The 22,144-nt window shown below is 47.1% G+C and overlaps 1 protein-coding gene across 5 annotated transcripts in view; it reads right to left on the reverse strand.

The window, feature by feature from the left end:
• TOPBP1 (DNA topoisomerase II binding protein 1) overlaps nt 1–22,144 on the reverse strand; it is a 51,430-nt gene that overhangs the window by 3,930 nt on the left and 25,356 nt on the right. For 4 of the 5 annotated variants that reach the window (XM_039527728.1, XM_039527730.1, XM_039527727.1 and 1 more), the window contains exons 16-24: nt 15,117–15,226; nt 10,925–11,048; nt 10,192–10,338; nt 9,512–9,617; nt 8,824–9,016; nt 5,619–5,842; nt 3,667–3,833; nt 1,924–2,035; nt 237–400 (exon numbers count right to left, since the gene is read on the reverse strand). In XM_039527728.1, the coding sequence (XP_039383662.1) occupies nt 237–400; nt 1,924–2,035; nt 3,667–3,833; nt 5,619–5,842; nt 8,824–9,016; nt 9,512–9,617; nt 10,192–10,338; nt 10,925–11,048; nt 15,117–15,226 (1,347 nt within the window). Of the gene's footprint in view, nt 1–236; nt 401–1,923; nt 2,036–3,146; nt 3,195–3,666; nt 3,834–5,618; nt 5,843–8,823; nt 9,017–9,511; nt 9,618–10,191; nt 10,339–10,924; nt 11,049–15,116; nt 15,227–22,144 lie in introns of those variants that run through there. The other variant, XM_039527731.1, reaches the window with a different exon arrangement.

Below are 22,144 nucleotides of genomic sequence, written 5' to 3' on the forward strand. Positions count from 1 at the left end.
CCTCAGACACCTGGAAAGGGACTGATTTTCAGAGGGAGGCTGAGTGCTGAGCAATTTCTGAAAGTCAGGTCTCTTTAATATGCCAAGAATTGGGCACTGAAAGTCACTCGTCCCTTGAGAATTTTGTCCTTACGTTTCTGCCATTAGCTGTAGTGGAGACTTTAAAAGCATTTTATTACTAAAATTAAAACAGCAAAGGAGATGCAACACTGATATATCAAAATAGAGTTATGAACCTGTACAAAGCAGCCAGCTGCTCTGCAGGCCTCCAGGTAGGAACGATGAAGCACCCACTTTCCAGCAGCCATAGAGGCCAAGTATTTCTCATTTCGAAGAGGATGTCCCACAATGATGTGTGTACAACTTGGATCAAAGCACTGCTTCTCAAGCACCAGTCCACCTTGAAACATGGGAGTGAATGTGATTCAGGTTATTTAAAGTAAGTGTCTATCATAGAAACATCAATTGAATAAATGAGGAACTATTTTATAATTCATACTTAAATTGCAATGCTATGCACACTAGAATCTAGGCAGAAAGCCTAGGCATTTATTGATATAACCCCATGTACAGAAGGCAAAGGGAGAGCTAGATCTGATAGAAGGCAGTGCCACTGTAACACAGGCATAGCTACTTTGGCACCAGCAAGCTTGAGGCACTAGTGGCAGAAAAAAGCCTTGGGAACTAAGAAGAAAGGGGAGAAACACCAGTGGAGAGCGGGCAGGCCCCTAAGCAAAAAGAGGGAATCTTCTGCAGAAGAATCCCACACAGCAAATCCCAGTAGCTGAAAAGCGTCACCCTTTTGGTGGTAAGTTAAGCAGCAATGTGGACACAAGAACGAACGGCTATAAACTCGCCATCAATAAGTTTAGGCTTGAAATAAGACAAAGGTTTCTAACCATCAGAGAGGAGTGAAGTTCTGGAACAGCCTTCCAAGGGAAGCAGTGGGGGCAAAAAACCTATATGGCTTCAACACTGAGCTTGATAAGTTTATGGAGGGGATGGTATGATGGGACTGCCCACAATGGCATGCGGCCCATCGGTGACTGCCAATAGCAAAAATCCCCAACTGCCGGAGACGGGACACTAGATAGAGAGGGCTCTAGGTTACTACAGAGAATTCTTTTTCAGGTATCTGCCTGGTTGGTTTTGCCCACATGCTCAGGGTCTAACTGATCGTCATATTTAGGATCTGGGAGGAATTTCCCCCTACGTCAGAGTGGCTAAGCCCCTGGGAAAGTTTCACCTTCCTCTGCAGCATGGGTGATGGGTCACTTGCAAGTTAAAAGTAGTGTAAATGGTGAATTGTTTGCAACTTGAAGTCTTTAAATCATGATTTGAAGACTTCAATAACTCAGCCAGGTTAGGGTCTATTTCAGGAGTGGGTGAGATTCTGTGTCCTGCAATGTGCCGGAGGTCAGACTAGATGATCACGATGGTCCCTTCTGACCTTAAAGTTTATGAGTCTATGATAACTTCAAATAACAAAAACGTAGTGATAGAACCACAAGGCCTTGTTTTAGTGCTAAAGAAAGGTTTACTTTTTACCTCAGGGTAACTAAGGTGCATGAGCTATTCTGAGGTTAAGAAAACCCAGGGAAGATGAGGCACTTCAAGTTTTCGTAAAGTACTAGAGGTCAGCAATACACCCCTACCTGGGCTTGATCTCACCTAGTTTATCGCACAGTAAAACTCAAGTGCCTTGTCTCCACTGTGTTTTTACAATGCGATAGCTAACACATATTATCCCCTGTGGTAAACACACTTTACCCTTCTTTGCCAACGAAGACCTAGCCAAAGTATCTTGAGAACTACGGGTCTGAAACCTTAGGTTAATATTAGCAAGGCATTAACCGAGGCCCCCTTTCAGCCCCAAAAGCCCCAAACAAACAAACTTTAAAAGTTTTACAAACATCTGGCTACCTAGTTCCTCAATCAGGTGGCAGTAATCAATTCGCTCTTGAGGATTAAGTGAAGACAGCTGGAATTTGCGCTGTTTTTCTGGTTCATCAACCTTCTCATCTACTGTAATAGCCTAGAATATGACAAAAGTTATAGGGAGAGTTGCATAGAAAGATAAATTCGATACTCAACTATTTCTCTCAAGTATTCAAGGTTTTCCTACATTTGGTTTTCTATTTGCTGTGAGGTTTGAGAAGGCAGGAACCAGACCCGTCAGTCACTAGACAAGGGTTTGGCTTCCAGTCAAGCAGACTGCATCCAAAGTTGAAGAACAGATACTAGTCTAATATTCAAAGTCAATCTAATACTTAACCTCTCCTGGTTCCCATCGACAGGGCACAGTTTAATAATCTGTCATGAAAAGAACGTTTTCATTCTAATTGATGGAATGGCAAGCTGGATGCACTGATAAATCAAATATACTGCCCTATCTCCCTTATCCAAGCTTTCTATTCCTACAGCGGGATTCTATCAGCAAGCAGAATCCCAGAGGGCTTCAAGTAATTATTTAAAAGTCAAAAATGCGTTAACAAAAATTGTCAGGGCTACCACAGCATGTAATACCCTGCTGCCAAAGTTAGCATCCAATGAAGCCTATACGTCTACCTTATAGCATGTCCAGGGTGCTTCCTTCCAGACCTCTTCATAGATGGATTTTTCAATCCAGGAAACAGATACAGCGTTTTTTTGATGGGCTTTGATCTTTCCTGTCAAGTTGTGCTCCTCCACTTTTTGTATGCTACTTTTTTGCCTTTACTGCCAGGTACTTTAGAAACAACCCAACGATATTCTCACCAGGTAGTTTTTAAATTGATTTGTATGCGCACCTTAGGTTTTGTGCAGAATGATGTGAGAACCCTCTCTAGAGATCTATGAAATACCGTATCACTGCTGCTGGAATCCCTCAGCACCAAAAGTGTCTGTTAATTTCTTTACCACTGCTAGGGTCACCTGGTTGCAGGGCACCAAAGCAGGATCATTCCTCTTATCCCATGCCACAATCTGCACTGTGCTAGTGGGTGCACATGCCAAAACTGAAGGAGCTGTTGCTACTGGTCCATATTAGGGGGTTAGTGCTGAGGTTTAAAATCTGGAGCAGAAGGACAGAGGCTACTCCTAAGAACAAAACAATGCAAATTGCTCCTGCCTAGCAAGGTTATAGGGGAGATGAGCATAACAGGCACCTTTTCTCCTTGGGCTTCTGCTCATCATGGGGTGATGTCCACCGTAGGCTGTAGAAGGAACACAGTGAAGAAAAACCTGAAATCAACTTGGCAATTTAATAGTTTTTCCTCTGTGCTCTGTAGTTTGCAAGGAGGAGGTCTGGAAAGTGCCTGCAGCTGCTGCCTGGAAGATCAAACTGAGTTTTCCAAAACGGAAAAACTAAGCTACTGCCTGATGACTGACAGGTCTGGTCTTGCCTTAAAGTGAAAAGTAGAGGGGAAACCCACTGTAGGACTGGCAGGCCTGGATGAGAGAAAAGAGTTACACATTCCAAACAAAGCTTATTTACTAGTGTGAGGAAATATGCCACTGAACACACATACCTGTTGAAAAGATCAAGCAACAAAATTATACAAAGGACTAGTGAACTAAAGGATAGATTAATTTTCCATAGCCCTTTGTGAATTTTACTATTACACTGGGCCATTTCTTCACAGTGCAAGTATGATCCTTAAAAACAAGTATGCTGCTGTAACAAACCTTTTCTTTGGGCTGTGGAGCCACAGGAGGGTTAGCCAGCGGGAAGGCAATGCTGGGAGCTTGCGGTGTGGGGATCACTTGATCATCTTTTACTGGGGTTTCTGGATCACTATATATTGGATGCTTTAGGACCTCTGCGACACCTGTGTCCCCAGAATCATGAACAGCTGTGGATAGTAATTCATTGTTGCTTGATTTTGTTTGACTGAATTATAATTATGATAACACTGAAAAAAGTATTAATCCCAAATGAACAAGAAACAAATGCCATCACATTTATTCTGCATTTTCAGAAACAACTGCTTACTTCCTGTCTTAAAATTTACATCCTTTAATCACAAGGCAGCAGTTGAGCTGTTACAAGCCTCATGTTTTTGACTATCTTGAGGTTTCTCTACTTCCCAATTGATTCCTTAAGCTAACTTGACATGAAGCACTCAAACTGGCCACAGAAGGGGGCTGCACCGATTTAAGTAGATTAGTTTATAAACCAATTTCATTAAATCACTACAACTTTCTCATATAAGACTGGGCCAAAGAAACCATCCTCCAGGTAGGCTGCTTGAAACAGAAAAGTTGTAAGGGGATGGGAGGTGTCAAGAATGCCCCTTTTCCACACACCCAAGCTACAGAAAGCTTACTGCAGGAAGCAAAAGGAGAACAATGTTTGTGGAAGTCAGCATGACAGCATGTGAAGTATTCATGCATGGTCTGACAATTAGCACAGGACTGAGGAGTCAGGAACTTCTGATTTCTAATCTCAGCCCTGTCAATGATTCAAAGGGCAAATCAATTCACTTCTGTTCCAGTTTCCCAATTCGTAAAAAAAAAAAAAAAGCAGTAATATTTGTGTGTCACAGGTTTTTTGAGGATTAATGTTTCCACATCACTTTGAACACGTAAAGCATTACGTGAGTGATAAAAATCACTACTGATCTCTTCCTGCAAAGCCACCTGATGGCTGCCCATTTGCTAGCTTCTACTCTCCTCTCATCCAGCTCTTTTTTTCCTGCCATCAAGAGGAGAGTGGAAACCAGGAAGCATCTCCTACTCAATCCATTCAGAGGAGAACATTCACTGCTTTTTAAGTAGATGGAGTGGAAGGAAGGGGAAACAGAGCAGATGACTCAGCTATGCTTCTTCTCCATTCCTAAGAGCAGAATAAAAAGGCTTGCAGGGATAGAAGGAAATAGCTAGGGCTGGGCATATAATCAACTGCATTTGTAAACACAGCAAGAAAGATAAGAATAATAATTTGACTGCATCCTGGTCAACTGATCTCCCCAGCAGACTTGCTGCCAGATTTTTATGGGGCTCCTGGGCATTGGTGATCCTTCTCCTACACCTCCATTCTTACCCAGCATTGTGGATCTTCTTCAGCTACTATTAAAAAGCTAGGATTTTACAACAGTTAAGCACATTAAGAGGTCCAAGTGGGCTCAATGTAGTTATTTGCTTTAGTAAGTACACATCTTAAACTCGAAACCTACAGTCGTAAGTTGAATCAAGGTGCCGATGCAGAGGCGCCATAAATGCTGTTTGTCATAACTCGAATATCGTAAAGTTGAAGACTGCCTGTACTATTCAACATGAATAAGGGTTCCAGAATTGGGGCCTAAAACAAAAAAAGCCTATCTTTAGGTAAGGGCTGCCTCCATACTGCTTACTGCTGTCAAAAAGGTGCATGGGGTCTTTCTGGAGGAAGAGCAGAGTTAAAAAAAGAAAACAAATTATTTACCTTTTAAAAACAAGATTAAGAATGGTCTGTCACTCACCCTGAGCCTCATTATTAAAAAGGGAAAAAAAGTTCGGGTCACTTAGAGAGATCACAACACACTAAAGCTGAAAAAGATCCATGTAATAGTGTTGGTTTTTTTGCTTCTAGAATGCCACTGTATCATAATAAATAATCCTACGTACACTCCAGCTCAAACATGTATTCCTCTCCTTACCTAATTCAGCAACTTCTCTATCAACAAAGGAGTCCCTGAAAGGGGAGTCATTCATGTTATTTACATCAGTCTGAATTTGTTCAGAGTACTGTGAAGGACTATTGGGCCACTGTAAGTTGCTGACGAGCCTTGCTCTCTCCTCTCTTGCAGTGGGGTCATCCCAGACAATCTGCTCATTTTGTGATGGCTCTGTGTTTATGTCCATCACTGCTTGCCGTGACTGCCTAAGGAACAAAAAACAAAATCCACATAAAGTTTCCTTAAAAAATAGATGAACTACACTTGAGGGCAAGGACGTATTTATCATCGTGTTAACAATGTACTACACCGGACCCCTGCTAGACTGCGGGGTTCAGGATCCATGCGCAGTGCCATGTTACCATGGATCCCAATTTAAATATTTAAATTTGGGATCCATCACCGCGGCTGCACTATACGTGAAGCCGCGCTCTAGCAACACGCACTTTAGCAAGAGAGTTCGCCATACAATCTTTATTACTGGATAGCATAGTCAGGAAAGAATAAACTTCAATATAAAATTGATAAGTCAGGCAGTTTGACTACCTGGGTATCAGTCAGCACGGCTACAAAAAAGTGACTGTGAACAATACTGGTCATTTTTAGCATGTATCATGCTACTAAGGTGTTCCATGATCAGCATATCCCATACTTTACTGTCCTTATAGTCTTGGTGTACATTTGAAAGTTAAAGAGAGCAATCTTGCTTCTTGGGTGGTAAATATTGGAAATTAATTTCCAATATTTACCAGGAATCAGGCTCTTCATCATTAATTCCCTTCGCCTGGTTTAGCCATCAAGTACTTCTCAATTCATCGGAAAATACATGCCCTATAGTCTAGGTTGTTTTTAGAAACTACTGATAGATCTGGAAGGCAATCTCGCCCATAGTGAATTAACAATGTTTTCATTTTGACTGGAGGTTTTAGCTATATTGCCTACATTCCCACAGACCAGGGATGGATTTTAAACTGCAAGAAGACAGACTTAATTACATTAGTGGCAAAATGCAAGTGTAATACGTGAAAGCCTCATAGTCGGAAGTAGTCTTCACATTTGCAAGTGTATAAATGCATAATGAAACAGTGTATTTATAGCTATTGTACAGCAACTGAGATTTGAAAGGTTATTAGTAGGGCTGTCAAGCAATTAAAAAAATTAATCGCAATTAATCGCTCTGTTAAACAATAATAGAATACTAATTTATATAAATATTTTTGGATGTTTTCCACATTTTCAAATGTATTGATTTCAATTACAACACAGAATACGAAGTGTACAGTGCTCACTTTATATTTTTTGTTATAAATATTTGCACTGTAAAAATAAAAGAAATTGTATTTTTCAATTCACTTAATACAAGTATTGTAGTGCAATCTCTTTTTCATGAAAGTTGTACAAATGTAGAATTATGTACAAAAAGTAACTGCACTGAAAAATAAAACAATGTAAAACTTCAGAGCCTACAAGTCCACTCAGTCCTATTTCTTGTTCAGCCAATCACTCAGACAAACAAGTTTGTTTACATTTGCAGGAGATAATGCTGCCCACTTCTTGTTCACAAATTCGCCTGAAAGTGAGAATAGGTGTTCGCATGGCATTACTGTAGCCAGCATTGCAAGATATTTACGTGCCAGATGCGCTAAAGATTCAAATGTCCCTTCATGCTTCAACCCCCCATTCCAGAGGATATACATCCATGCTGATGATGGGTTCTGCTCGATAACGATCCAAAGCAGTGCAGACAAATGCATGTTCATTTTAATCATCTGAGTCAGATGCCACCAGCAGAAGGTTGATTTTAATTTTTGGTGGTTTGGGTTCTGTAGTTTCTGCATTGGAGTGTTGCTCTTTTAATACTTCTGAAAGCATGCTGCACGTCCCATCCCGATCATATTTTGGAAGGCACTGCAGATTCTTAAATCTTGGGTTGAGTGCTATATCTATCTTTAGAAATCTCACATTGGTACCTTCTTTGCGTTTTCTCAAATCTGAAGTGAAAGTATTCTTAAAACGAACAACATGCTGGGTCATCATTGGAAACTGCTATAACATGAAATATATGGCAGAATGCAGGTAGAATAGAGCAGGAGACATACAATTCTCCCCCACGGAGTTCAGTCACAAATTTAATTAACACATTTTTTTTTTAACGAGCGTTATCAGCATGGAAGCATGTCCTCTGGAATGGTGGCCAAAGCATGAAGGGGCATACGAATGTTTAGCATATCTGGCACATAAATACCTTGCAATGCCAGCTACCAAAGTGCTATGCAAACGTCTGTTCTCATTTTCAGGTGACACAGTAAATACGAAGTGGGCATCTCCTGAAAATGTAAACAAACTTGTTTCTCTTAGTGATTGGCTGAACAAGAAGTAGAACTGAGTGGACTTATAGGCTCTAAAGTTTTACATTGTTTTGCTTTTGAGTGGTTATGTAACCAAAAAAAATATATAAATCTACATTTGTAAGTTGCTCAGTGGTTTGAGCATTGGCCTGCTAAACCCAGGGTTGTGAGTTCAATCTTTGAGGGGGCCACTTAGGGATCTGGGGCAAAAATCAGTACTTGGTCCTGCTAGTGAAGGCAGGGGGCTGGAGTTGATGACCTTTCGAGGTCCCTTCCAGTTCTAGGAGATGGGTATATCTCCAATTATTATTATTATTATTATTATATCAGGGCTTTGGAGCAGAGCCCGGAGCTGGAGCATGAAGCAGCTCCGGAGCAGTGGAGCTGCAGGTTTTTGCCTGGAGTTGGAGCACAGCTCCAAAGCCCTGGCTTTCATGATAAAGAGACTGCACTACGGTACTTGTAAGAGGTGAACTGAAAAATAATATTTCTTTTATTTATCATTTTTACAGTGCAAATATTTGTAATAAAAATATAAAGTGAGCACTGTACACTTTGTATTCTGTCTTGTAATTGAAATCAATATATTTGAAAATGTAGAAAAATATCCAAAACATTCAATAAATTTCAATTGGTATTCTACTGTTTAACAGTGCGATTAAAACGGCGATTGATCACAATTAATTTTTTTGAGTTAATCGCGTGAGTTAACTGCCATTAACTGACAGCTCTACTTATTAGACTTACTTAGTTTTTGCTGTCCAAATTTTTGTAAGACTGTCAAAGTCAAGTAAAAGAAAGCAAGACAAAGTAAGACACATTTACATGCAGCATGATACCTTAGAGCTTCCAAGACTCTACTACGACCATTACGCACAGATCGTGTGCCATCTGGTGTGGTAGGGGAACTGTCGAAACCATTCCTTGACAACGATCCTCTTTGTGCTTGTGGTTTCACTATCGATGTTGCAGACATGATCTCCTGTAGTTGCTTTTGAAAGTTCTCCCTCATTTCCAGTGTCTGGGTTAAAACTTGAAGTGAAAGGAAGTTACAAGAGTTAGGCCATTTCATTTTACATTTTTAGAATGCCACAGGGATTTAATCATGTAGCTCCCTTTCAGGACAAAGATATGTACATGTTTTCACATGTGGCAATACTTTCAATTAAGTCTTTGTTTCACATGACAAATAATTAGCAATATCCAGTCTTTGAGAAATTCTAGAATACTAAAGACAACAGCCCAACAATTCATCAGGGATGGTCGGTTCTCCTTATGGATTTGCCAGTGTCTTTAAACCAGGGTACAAAACATCTCTCCTCATACTCTGCAGCCCTTATGAATAAGAAGCTGCCAGCACTTTTCCAGGGAAGCCTGGCTGGCTACACTGTGCTTAGGTACGAGAATAAATGACACTAAAACCTCCAATCTTAAAAGTCAAGCTTCCCCAAAATAGTAAAATGCTTATATTTATAACTGTAGTTTCCACGACTGTTTTAAAAAGAAAACAACGAATATTTTGTTTACCTCCTTTGGCTTCATTTGCTGCAATTTGCTCCTCTCTTACTGTGACTGCTTCCTTTACCTGGTTAGTAGTTACATCTGCTGTGTCATTTTCATCCACTGAAATACTCTATCAATGTTAAAAATATAAAATGTATCAATCTAATTCTGAAACTGAAAGACATAGCAACTGGCTGCAGTGTTCAGTGGGGCGGGGGGAGAGGGGGAAGCATGTTGGGGTGTTTTAGGGGACAGGAAGAAGTCTGCCAAAGCTCCACCAACAAACCAAAGTTCCACTCTAGCAGCCTCAGGTTAGCTTAAATGTTTCTGCCACAGCAGTGAAATAATTAAAAAAAAACCAAACACCTAGACTGGAGACTTAATATCCCATTAAATTCAATAAAATTCACACCTCTCAGGCCTACTGTTTATATCTAACTGAAGACAGAGACAGGATCACACCAATTCAGATTTGACGACTGTGTCCACTCTAATAAGATATTTAAGAGAGTTAGAATGCTGAGAAACTGATGAAGCCTCCAGGACAGAGCAAGTTTACAGCTGCTTAACTGCTGAACCTGACCCCAGAGATTACTAAATAACAATATTTGTATCAGTTTATGTTCATTTTGTTAGTGAAACAACTAGATTAAAATAATGTCAATGAATCCAATACAGACCAGAGTTTACATCTTATCGTATACCTCAGCTTCCTTTGCTGTTTTTCCAGTTGATGAAAGTCTACTGGAAGAAAGTCTGCCATCTTGCACTGCACTGATATCCAGACTCATTTTGGGATTGTAAGTGTGAGGGAACAGAGATTCAGGAAGTCGTTTATATTCTTGTGCACTCTGCAACAAAGTTCATAAATATAAGAAGTTATGAGAAATCTGAGAAGAACTGAGAGTAATTTAGATAGCATGATGCAAAACTAAATATAAAAAATTTCAATAAAATAATATAATTGGGAAAAAACACTAATGCCGGAGACGCATCTAGTTCTTATGACAACAAGTATGAAATTCTTACTTTTCAAAAAGTTCTGAAGATTTTTCTTCATGACTACTAAATCTAACTTTACTACTGTCCCACTGGCAAATAATTATGCAAACAAAAGTTATTGTTCAGGAAAACCTCAACCAAAAGCTCTTGTAAACTGAATCAATGTACTGGGTATGAAAAGCAAATATATGAAGAAATTGTCAATTTCAGCTCTACAGTCATTACAAGGTGAAGGTACACCAATGAAAATTAAGATTTAGAAAGATGAAGCCTGTAAATTAAAAGCAGCATGCATAAAGCATCAGCTACTGTGTATGAACAATTTAAACCCATGCATGTGCTTTGAAAAAAATGGAAAGTCAGTCCAATACATCTGATCTTGTCTCCATTCTCCTTCACATTTCAGAGGAAAATAAAAATAAATTTCTTCCATACCTCTAAAAGCCAATGCTCTGAAACGATGTGTATGCCCCTTTCTTTAACAGATTTGTATTCCTTACTGCTGTCATTTTGTCTTCCCTGGTAGATGAAGTGAGTTACTGTTTCATCGAAGCACCATCTAGAATAAACACCAATAAAATGTAACCTGAAGATATCAACTCCAGTTTAATATTATAATTACTGCATTCTTGAAACTGAGTCTTATCCCACCAAGACAAATAACCATTACTCTATGAAGCTTAACAAAAGCTACAAAAAACTTATTTAGCTGCCCCCTCAAAATCACCATCATCCAACATACAAGAATTGTTTGGGGAATCATGTCACGAATCGCTTAGTAATTTCAATTTAATATTAATAAAAAGTACCTTAACATTTTATTTGGTTTTTTTTTCATTTTACAAATTGAAATATTTATGTAGAACAGCAATATTCTTTTGTGTTTTATTCTATATAGGTTCTTATATTGCCTTCCCCACTTCTTGTATTCGAGCACCTTTCAGTAGCACATTAAGCAATGGGACCAGCATCTGTCACATGTGATTTGTGCTCTCATTCTCTCTGCATGGGGAGAATTGTGTGCACAGTGTAGTTTTTGCTTTTAAATGTGCACACTACTATTGTATATTAGAGACAGCAAGGTTGAAGAAGCGTACTTTGCATGTGGTGCAGAAGGGTTTGAGATGGTCTTAGTTCCTGTGGGAGATCATTCCACAATCTTGAACTGGCTCCTGAGGAAGTTCTGTCTCCTGCATGGACAAGTTTTACCCTTATCATAGAGAGTTCCATTGTGCTAGAAGAGCAAAGATGTACCCTGGTCTTCATTGCTAAACTTTAGGTGATCTTTCAGATATCCTGGGCCCAGGCTATTGAGCACCTTGAAGATAAGGACTGAAACCTTGAACTTGATTCAATATTCTATGGAAGGCCAGTGTGAGGAGTGGAGGATAAGCCTGATGTGCTTGCGGTATCCCGTGTTGCGAGGAGACGTACTGCAGCATTCAATATTAGTTGGAGTTTACTAAGGGTTGATGGCTTTGTGGCCAGATATACTGCATTGCTGTAGTCCTGACAAGAGGTGACAAGGCAGTATAATTGGGTCAGGTCACCATCTGCCAATATGGGATGGAGCCTCCTAACAAGAGATGGTATAAGGCATTACTCGCAGATGCTGTTATGTAAGAGATTAGCATAATCAAGAAATCCAGGAGAACTCCTAAACTGAAATGACCAACTGTGCTTGTTTGCCTTCAACCAAAGGAGACGGCATCATGACTGTGAACTCTTCGAAGTGTTTTTCTCTGCCCACTACCATAACCTCTGTGTTGCTCGGGTTAAATTTCAACCAGCTGTTATTCATCCATGAGCTGATCTCACTCAAGCACTAGACCATCTTGGTGATATCAGTATGGTCATATGCGGTGAAGGGTAGGTAGTGCTGCATATTGCTAACGCTTGAGTTCATGGCATCTCCTAGTAGCTGCATTTAGGTGTTGAACAGAACTAGAGAGAGAATTGATCCTTGTGGGACTCCATAAGAGAGGTGTTTAGTGGCAGAGACACAGTTTCCCATCACAATTTACTGGATTCATCCCTCCAGGCAGGGCTTAAACCATTTTAGTGCATGTTCTTGGATCCCTGACACCTCTCTCAGGCAGGACAGCAGTATCTCATAGTTAGGGCCCTACCAAATTCACAGCCATAAAAAAGCATCACAGACCGTGAAATCGTCTCCTCCCGTGAAATCTGGTGTTTTGTGTACTTTTACCCTATACCATACAGATTTCATGGGGGAGACCAGCGTTTCTCAACTTGGAGGGTCCAGATCCAAAAGGGAGTTGTAAGAGAGGTCACACGGTTATTTTAGGGGGGTCCCAGTACTGCCACCCTTACTTCTGCACTGCCTTCAGAGCTGGGAGGCCGGAGAGTGGCAGCTGTTGGCTGGGCCAGCTCTGAAGGCAGAACCCCGCCAGCAGCAGCACAGAAGTAAAGGTGGCAATACCATACCACGCAGGGGCGGCTCTAGAAAGTAGGCTGCCCCAAGCAGCGCGGAGCGCTGCGCCGCCCTTCCCCGGTCCCGCGGCGGGTCCCCTCTTCCCGCGGCTCCGGTGGACCTGCCGCAGGCATGCCGGCGGGAGCTCAACCGGAGCCCGGACGAGCGGACCTGCCGCAGTCGCGCCTGCGGAGCTCAACCGAGCCGCGGAAGACGGGACCCGCCGCAGTCATGCCTGCGGCAGGTCCGCTCATCCCGGGCTCCGGTGGACCTGCCGCAGGCATGCCGGCGGGAGCTCCACCGGAGCCAAATGCCGCCCCCCCGGGAAACGGCCGCCCCAAGCGCCTGCTTGGCGCGCTGGTGTCTAGAGCCGCCCCTGATACCACGCCATCCTTACTTCTGTGCTGCTGCTTGTGGGGCTAAAATGGACCGTGAATTTAGTAGGGCCCTACTCATAGCTGACAGACTTGAATGCTAATGAGAGGTCCAGGAGAATGAGAATGGCTTTCTGCCCACTTTTCAATAACAGCAGGAGATCATACATCAGTGCCCCAAAAGCTGTTCTATCCCACATCCTGGCCTGAATCCAGATTGTATAGGTGTCTCCATAAGAGCATCCCTATGCCAGAAGGCAAGGGTCACCCTGTTAGTTAGCAGTGAGTTTCAGCTGGCCTGACCAGTTCAGTGTAACCCAGCTAACTATTGTTAAACTCTCTATCTAAAAGGTGTCATATAATGTGTCACTAGAAAACTAAACTCATGGATCATTAATATTCTGGCATGTTGTATATATTGTCAACACCCAAAGGATTATGCAGATGTGCTGGAATTTTGATTAAAATGTGTTTAAATTATGCAAGTCAGGGTAAGTTGATAAATTGTTTGTTTATTCAGACAAAAGAATGTGGTTCCCCCTGCCTGAATGTGTTTCCTACAAGGTGACACCAAAGATAAGACAAAGAAAAGCACATTTGCATGCCAGGCAATCAAAACTATCAGGAGATTATGCGGGGGGGGGGGGGGGGGGGAGAAATGATCACATAGGCCATGTCTACACTACCAAGTTTTGTCACCAAAAACTGCCTTTTAGTGACAAAACAGCATAAGTGTACACACTACATCGGCCAAACTGGACAGTCTCTAAGGAAAAGGATAAATGGACACAAATCAGACATTACGAATGGCAATATACAAAAACCTGTAGGAGAACACTTCAACCTCCCTGGCCACACAATAGCAGATTTTAAGGTGGCCATCCTCCAGCAAAAAAACTTTAGGACCAGACTCCAGAGAGAAACTGCTGAGCTCCAATTCATTTGCAAATTTAACACCATCAGTTTAGGACTAAACAAAGACTGTGAATGGCTTGCCAATTACAGAACCAGTTTCTCCTCCCTTGGTTTTCACACCTCAGCTGCTGGAACAGGGCCCCATCCTCCCTGATTGATCTAACCTCGTTATCTCTAGCCTGCTTCTTGCTTGCTTATATATATATATACCTGCCCCTGGAAATTTCCACTGCTTGCATCCGAAGAAGTGGGTATTCACCCACGAAAGCTCATGCTGCAAAACATCTGTTAGTCTATAAGGTGCCACAGGATTCTTTGCTGCTTCTACAGAACCAGACTAACACGGCTACCCCTCTGATACTTGACACTACAATGGGACTTTTGTCACAAAAAACGTCCAGTTTGGGCGACAAAAAACTTCCACCCCATGAGAGACTTTTGTCTTTTCCTCTCCCTTTGTTGTCGACAAAGAGCCAGTGTAGACACCGCTGATCGAACTGGCTTCCACCAGTATCTCACAATGCCTGCCCTGATTGCTCTGCTCACTGTTTTGATCTCTGCAGCCCTGCAGGCATGAGCCCCTCCCCTTTCAAAGCTCCAGGAAGTATCTGTGTGCTGTTCCCTTCATACTTATGCAGAAAAATTCTCTTCACCTTTCAATGTAAATCTGAGAATTTTCAGGCCAAACTGATTTTCCAAGCCAAGTTATTAGGGAGAAGGGGGCAGGCAAATATAGGGCATTACAATGGAAACTGGTTGCAACCTTAATATAGAGATGTCTAATGCTTCGCTATAATTAAAAGCCATATGCATACATTGGACTTTAGAACACCAAGATTCAGATTCATTCAAGTGAAAAGTTATATCAATGCAGAGTTTAGTAACTGTTGGCATCACTTAATACCTGTAATCTGCTCCAAGAGAAGCGGCAACAGCATTCAGTTCACTTTGCTTTTTACTGAGTTTCTTGCTAACACATATAACTAGATCAGCAAGAGGTTTTGAATCTTCCACCTGTTCATGGTCATGGGGAAAAATATGAAAAAATCACATTCTGAGGATCATTAAACCAACACCTTTGTAATGATAAAGAAGGGAAACTACTTATCAGAGTTCTGCTTATCTCTGCTTCCTGAACCTCCCCATTATTAAGAGAGTACTGTTATGGCTCCACATACCAGGAACCAGGATGCAAAAGACTTATTTCACCAAGTCTCATAAGAATATATTACACTTCTTTCTTAGCAGTCTGAAATCTTCTTGAACTTTTAAACAGGGAAAATACTAAAACTGCTGACACAAAAACATCTTAGTACAAAGGATAAGGGGGCCCAAGATGGGCATAGCATGAAGGGAGTGAGAAAGAGGAGAGTACAGCATGGCAAATTACTGTTAATCTTCCCTTGCAAACGTCATTCCACTTTCCCATTCTCATACTGATTACAGAGTACAAGTGTGGCAATTTGTACACAAAGCACTGCCTTTGCCTGCATCTTCAGCTCACTGCACCCACTGTACATTCCTCCCACATTTCTGTTTTCTCTTCTCTCTAACTTTGCTCTCTGCAGGATAGATCAGATTTAGTACAAAAAGGAATCATGAAAGGACTGTGCTCCTTGCTTCCAGGAAAGAGTATGTAAACACACTACTAGGAACATGAGCAAAACACATTTTATTGTGAGGGTGAGAAAAGACGGTTACTCACCTGTAGTAACTGTTGTTCTTCGAGATGTGTTGCTCCAATCCATTCCAGTTAGGTGTGCGCGCCGCGCGTGCACGGCATCTCGGAACTTTTTTCCCTAGCAACCCCGGCGGGCCGGCTGGCGCCCCCTGGAGTGGCGCCGCTATGGCGCTAAATATATACCCCAGCCGGCCCGTCCGCTCCTCAGTTCCTTCTTGCCGGCTACTCCGACAGTGGGGAAGGAGGGCGGGTCTGGAATGGATTGAGCAACACATCTCGAAGAACAACAGTTACTACAGGTGAGTAACCGTCTTTTCTTCTTCGAGTGATTGCTCCAATGCATTCCAGTTAGGTGATTCCCAAGCCTTACCTAGGCGGTGGGGTCGGAGTGAGACGTGGCGGAGTGTAGTACCGCAGAGCCGAAGGCTGCGTCGTCTCGAGACTGCTGCACCAACGCGTAGTGGGAGGCGAAGGTGTGGACTGAAGACCAGGTGGCCGCTCGACAGATATCCTGGATCGGAACGTTGGCCAGGAAGGCAACCGATGAGGCGTGCGCCCTCGTCGAGTGAGCGGTGAGGCGGCATGGTGGCACGCGAGCAAGCTCGTAACAGGTCCGAATACATGCGGTGACCCAGGACGAAATTCTCTGGGAGGAGACCGGCTCACCCTTCATGCGGTCGGCAACGGCGACAAACAACTGGGTCGAACGCCGGAAAGGCTTCGTCCGCTCGATGTAAAAGGCAAGAGCCCTGCGGACGTCCAGGGTGTGAAGCTGTTGTTCCCGAGGCGAGGCATGCGGCTTCAGGAAGAAAACCGGGAGGAAGATCTCCTGGTTGAGGTGGAAGGCCGAAACCACCTGAGGGAGGAAAGCCGGATGCGGCCGAAGCTCTACCTTGTCTGCATGGAAGACGGTGTAAGGTGGGCCCACCGTTAGTGCTCGAAGCTCAGAAACTCGTCTCGCGGATGTGATGGCGACGAGGAAAGCTGTCTTCCAGGAGAGGTAGAGTAGCGAACACGTGGCCAAGGGCTCGAAGGGGGGACCCATCAGTTTGGCCAGGACGAGGTTCAAATCCCAGGTCGGGGCAGGACGCCGCACCGGCGGGTACAAGCGGTCCAAGCCTTTAAGGAAGCGGGAAACCATCTGGTTGGAGAAGATGGACCGACCTTCCAGCGATGGACGAAAGGCGGACACTGCTGCCAGGTGAACCTTCAACGAGGAGACTGCAAGACCTTGCTCCTTAAGGTACCAAAGGTAGTCGAGGATGGTAGGTACCGGAACTACGAATGGATTCAGAGATCGCTGATCGCACCAAAGCGCGAACCTCTTCCACTTCGCGAGGTAAGTGGAGCGAGTGGAAGGCTTTCGACTTTCAAGGAGGACTTGCTGAACTGCCGCGGAACAGCCCCTCTCTGCGTGGGTCAACCACTCAGGTACCAAGCTGTAAGATGGAGGGACTGCAGGTTCGGATGGCGGAGTCTGCCGAAGTTCTGGGTGATGAGGTCCGGCCACAACGGGAGGGGGATGGGGTCCCGAACGGAGAGCTCGAGCAGCAGGGTGAACCAGTGCTGCCTCGGCCAGGCCGGCGCTATGAGAATGACGTGGGATCTGTACCTCGCAAGCTTCAGGAGCACTCGCTGCACGAGCGGAATTGGAGGAAGGCATAGAGGAGGCGATCCGTCCAGGGGTAGAGAAAGGCGTCGGACAGGGAGCCTGGCGAGCGACCCTGGAATGAACAAAACCGGTGGCACTTCCTGTTCTCCCTGGAGGCGAATAGGTCTATCTGGGGAAACCCCCACCTCCGGAAGATTGTGTGGATGACATCTGGACGGAGGGACCACTCGTGTGAGAGGAACGACCTGCTGAGCCGGTCGGCCAGCGTGTTCTGCACTCCCGGAAGAAAGGACGCTTGTAGGTGAATGGAGTGGGTCACGCAGAAGTCCCACAGAAGCATCGCCTCCCTGCAGAGAGGGGAAGAGCACGCTCCGCCCTGTTTGTTCACATAGAACATTGCTGTCGTATTGTCCGTGAATACTGTCACACAGCGGCCTTGCAGATGGGGGCAGAAAGTTTGGCAGGCTAGACGGATCGCTCGCAGCTCGCAGACATTGATATGGAGGGCGAGCTCCTGGGTCGACCAGAGGCCTTGGGTGTGGAGATCGCCCAGGTGGGCCCCAACCGAGTGCCGGCGTCCGTGGTGAGCGTGGCGGACGGGCGCGGAGGGTGGAACGGGATCCCGCACACGATCTCGGGTCGAGCCACCATCGGAGGGACTCGAGGTCTCTCTGGAGACCGTCACCACCATCTCGGCGGGTCTCGATGCGGCGGTACACGGCGCCAGCCAGGACTGGAGCAGGCGGAGGTGGAGCCGCGTCTGTGGTCACATACGTGCAAGCCGCCATGTGGCCCAGGAGGCGGAGGCAGGAGCGCACCGTCGTGGTCGGGAAGGCGACTAGGTCCATGATGAGAGTGACCATCGTTTGATGGCGGGCGTGAGGGAGACAGGCCCTGGCTATGGTGGAGTCGAGGACCGCTCCGATGAACTCCACGCGCTGAGAAGGAATCAAAGTGGACTTCTCGACGTTGATGAGGAGGCCGAGCCGCCTGAAGAGGGACCGGATCTCTGCCACCTGGCCCATCACGAGTTATCGAGATTGCCCGCGAACCAGCCAGTCGTCCAGATACGGGTACACGTGGATCTGACGACGGCGGAGGGCTGCGGCGACCACCGCCATGCACTTGGTAAAGACCCTCGGCGCGGTGGAGAGACCGAATGGCAACACCGCAAACTGGTAGTGGGCGTTGCTGAGCACAAATCGAAGGTAACGTCGATGAGGAGGATAGATGGCGACATGGAAGTAAGCGTCCTTCATGTCGAGGGCGGCAAACCAATCTCCCAGATCCAGGGAGGGAATGATGGTCCCCAAGGTGACCATGCGAAACTTGGGCTTGAGCAGGAACTTGTTCAGCTCGCGAAGGTCCAGGATAGGACGTAGTCCGCCTTTCGCCTTGGGGATAAGGAAATAACGGGAGTAGAATCCCCTGCCCCGCCTGTCTTGAGGCACTGCTTCTATGGCACCCACGCTCAACAGAGTCTGGACCTCTTGCAAGAGGACTTGCTCGTGAGAGGGGTCCCTGAAGAGGGACAGGGAGGGTGGGTGGGAAGGCGGGGGCGAAACAAATTGAAGGCGGTATCCCGACTGGACTGTTCGCAGCACCCAGTTGTCCGATGTCAAATGGGACCACGCCGAAAAGAAATGGGAAAGGCGGTTGTAAAATAATGGGGAAGGATCCGGTAGGGAGAGAGATGGGCCGTCCTCGAGCGTCCCATCAAAAAGTGGACTTGGCCCCCTGGGGAGCCTTGGACGAGGCCTGCCCCTGGTTCCGCCGATTGCCCGACGGGCGACGGCGGTTCTGGGCTGGTCGCCGGCTAGCATACGGCCGATAGCGCTGTTGGTAGCGGGAGGGTTGCGGCCGGAAGGGTCTGCGTTGCGTCGCCGGCGTGTGCATCCCGAGCGTCACGGATGGCGTCGACCGTCCTTCAGGGTCTGGATCCGAGAATCCGTCTTTTGGAAAACAGACCCTGGGTGTCGAAGGAGGTCCTGGAGTATACTGCACTTCCGGCAGGGTGGAGGATTGCAGCCAGGAGATGCGCCTCATCGTCACGCCAGATGCCAAGGTCCGAGCCCCGGAGTCTGCGGCGTCGAGGGCGGCCGTGATAGAGGATCTGGAGGACTTCTTTCCCTCCTCCAACAAGGCCGAGAACTCCTGGCGAGATGTTGATGGCAGGAGCTCCGTAAACTTCGCCAGGGACGTCAGGATGTCAAAGACGTACCTGGCGAGAAGGACCATAATGTTCGCAATCCGCATTTGTAAGCCCCCTGCGGAGTAGACCTTACGGCCGAGCAGGTCCATGCGCGGCGTCCTTGGATTTGGGCTGGGGCAGGTTGGCGTGTCTCTCACGGTCGTTAACGGATTGAACGACCAGGGAGTCCGGAGTAGGGTGGGAGTAGAGGTACTCGTAGCCCGTTGGGGCGGCTAAGTACTTACGCTCGACCCCGCGTGCTGTAGGTTGAATAGAGGCGGGGGTCTGCCAGAGCGTAGTGGCGTTTTTTTGAATTGTCCTCACGAAGGGCAATGCCACTCGGACGGGAGTGTCCGCGCCCACCACATTGGTGATCGGGTCCTCATCCTCTTGGACCTCCGCCACGGGGAGACCCATGGCCGCCGCCACTCGGCGAAGCAGGTCCTGGAAGGCCCGAAGGTCAATGGGCGGGGGCTCGTTGGCCACAGCACCTGCCACCGCCTCGTCCGGCGAGGACGATGAAGAGACGCCCTGCCCGATTGGTTCTGGCACCTGGGCTGGTGGTTGAGCCTCCGCTTTGTCGTGCGGAGTGGCTGATTGGCGGTCCGTAGGAGCGGGGGGCTCGTGTGGAGGAGAGGGAGGCGGTCGGCTAACTGTTGCCTCGGGGACTCTGGTCCCGGCGGTCCCATCCCGCAAAGGAAAAGGGGTGCCCTGCGCCTCATGATGCGCCCAGGGGACCCAGTAGCCCCACTGCTCGTGATGGAGTCCTTGTGGGGTCGGCAACTGATGGGCGGTATCGTCTGCACCGGAGGCCACCGATGCCGGGCGGGATGGCCAAGGCGGTGCCGAGGCGCCGAGGGAGTGAACCGCTGAGGACGGGAGTCCCTCCGCCGACGGAGCCGAGGGTCGATAAGAGTAGCGCCGGCTGGACGGCGATCGCGACCGTCGGCCACCGCGGTGCCGGGAGCTTGACCGGCGTCGGGAGCTCGACCGGGACCGGGATCTGCGGTACCGGGAAGGACTTCGCGAGTCGCGGTGTCGTGATCGGTGCCGGGATGGAGATCTCCGGCGGTGCCGGCGGTATGGAGACCTGGACCTGGACCGGTGCCGGGAGTACGACCGGTACCGAGATTGAGAACGGTACCGGGACTCAGACCGGCGACGGGATGGTGCCCGGTGCCGGGATGAGGAGCGGCGTCGGGATGGTGCCCGGTGCCGGGATGAGGAGCGGCGTCGAGATCCCGAACGACGGGACGGCGACCTGCGGCGGGACCGGGATCGGGACCGGGAGCGCCTTCCGTGCCGTTCGTCCAGAGAGGGCGGCCGTGTCATTCTGGCCGGTTTCCCCACTGATGTAACAGCCCGCACCGGCGGTGCCGGGGGCTGGAGGCTCGGTGCCTCTATGAGCCGGATTAGCTCACGCGCGGAGGAGAACGTCTCCGGCGTTGACGGCAGCCTTGGCTCCACCACGGTCGGTGCCGGGGAGCGCGGCGATGCCGGACTCGACGGCGCTTGCGGTGCCGGAGTCGAGGGCCCAGGGCACGCCTTACGCACGGCCGCAGCCACTCTCGCGGCGTCCTCCGTGCGGGCTTTTGCCACTGCTTTCGCCAGCTGCTGACTGTCTGAAGGCGAAAGCGAGCGGCGCCGGGTCTTCTTGGCCGCCGGCTTAGGCACCGGGGCCGCGGTGCCGGAACGGCTCGGTGCCGCGGGTGCACTCTGCACCGATGAAGCCCTCGGTGCCGGCGCGGGCGGTGCCGGGGGTTGGAGGGACGCCTCCATAAGGAGCTGTTTGAGGAGAATGTCTCGCTCCTTACGGGTCCGCGGCTTGAAAGCCGAGCAGATAGCGCACTTGTCCGTGCGGTGTCCTTCGCCCAGGCAACGGAGGCAAGAGCCGTGGGGATCACCAACCGGCATAGGCCTCTGGCACGCTGCGCAGGGCTTAAAGCCCGGTGCCTTGGGCATGAGCCCGCACCGGGGAAGGAAAGGGAGGAACTACCCCCCTTATCCTTACCTAAATCACTAAGTAACTAACTATTGAACTAACTATACTAACACTAAACAAACTATGTACAAGGAAAAGTAGCGAGAGCTAGGGTTGTGGAGGACAGAGAGCACTCCACAGTTCCAACTGGCCGTCACGGGCGGTAAGAAGGAACTGAGGAGCGGACGGGCCGGCTGGGGTATATATTTAGCGCCATAGCGGCGCCACTCCAGGGGGCGCCAGCCGGCCCGCCGGGGTTGCTAGGGAAAAAAGTTCCGAGATGCCGTGCACGCGCGGCGCGCACACCTAACTGGAATGCATTGGAGCAATCACTCGAAGAAGAATGAGAAATATTTTGCCTCCTACTTCTGAGTAAGTGAAGCAATAACAGCACTCTAAGAGGACGGGGGGGAAAGGGAGATGCATGACAGAAATAAATTCCAATAACTTCACAGAAAATAATGGGT

Source organism: Mauremys reevesii, linkage group 2, assembly GCF_016161935.1.
Source record: "Mauremys reevesii isolate NIE-2019 linkage group 2, ASM1616193v1, whole genome shotgun sequence".
Taxonomy (NCBI): domain Eukaryota; kingdom Metazoa; phylum Chordata; order Testudines; family Geoemydidae; genus Mauremys; species Mauremys reevesii.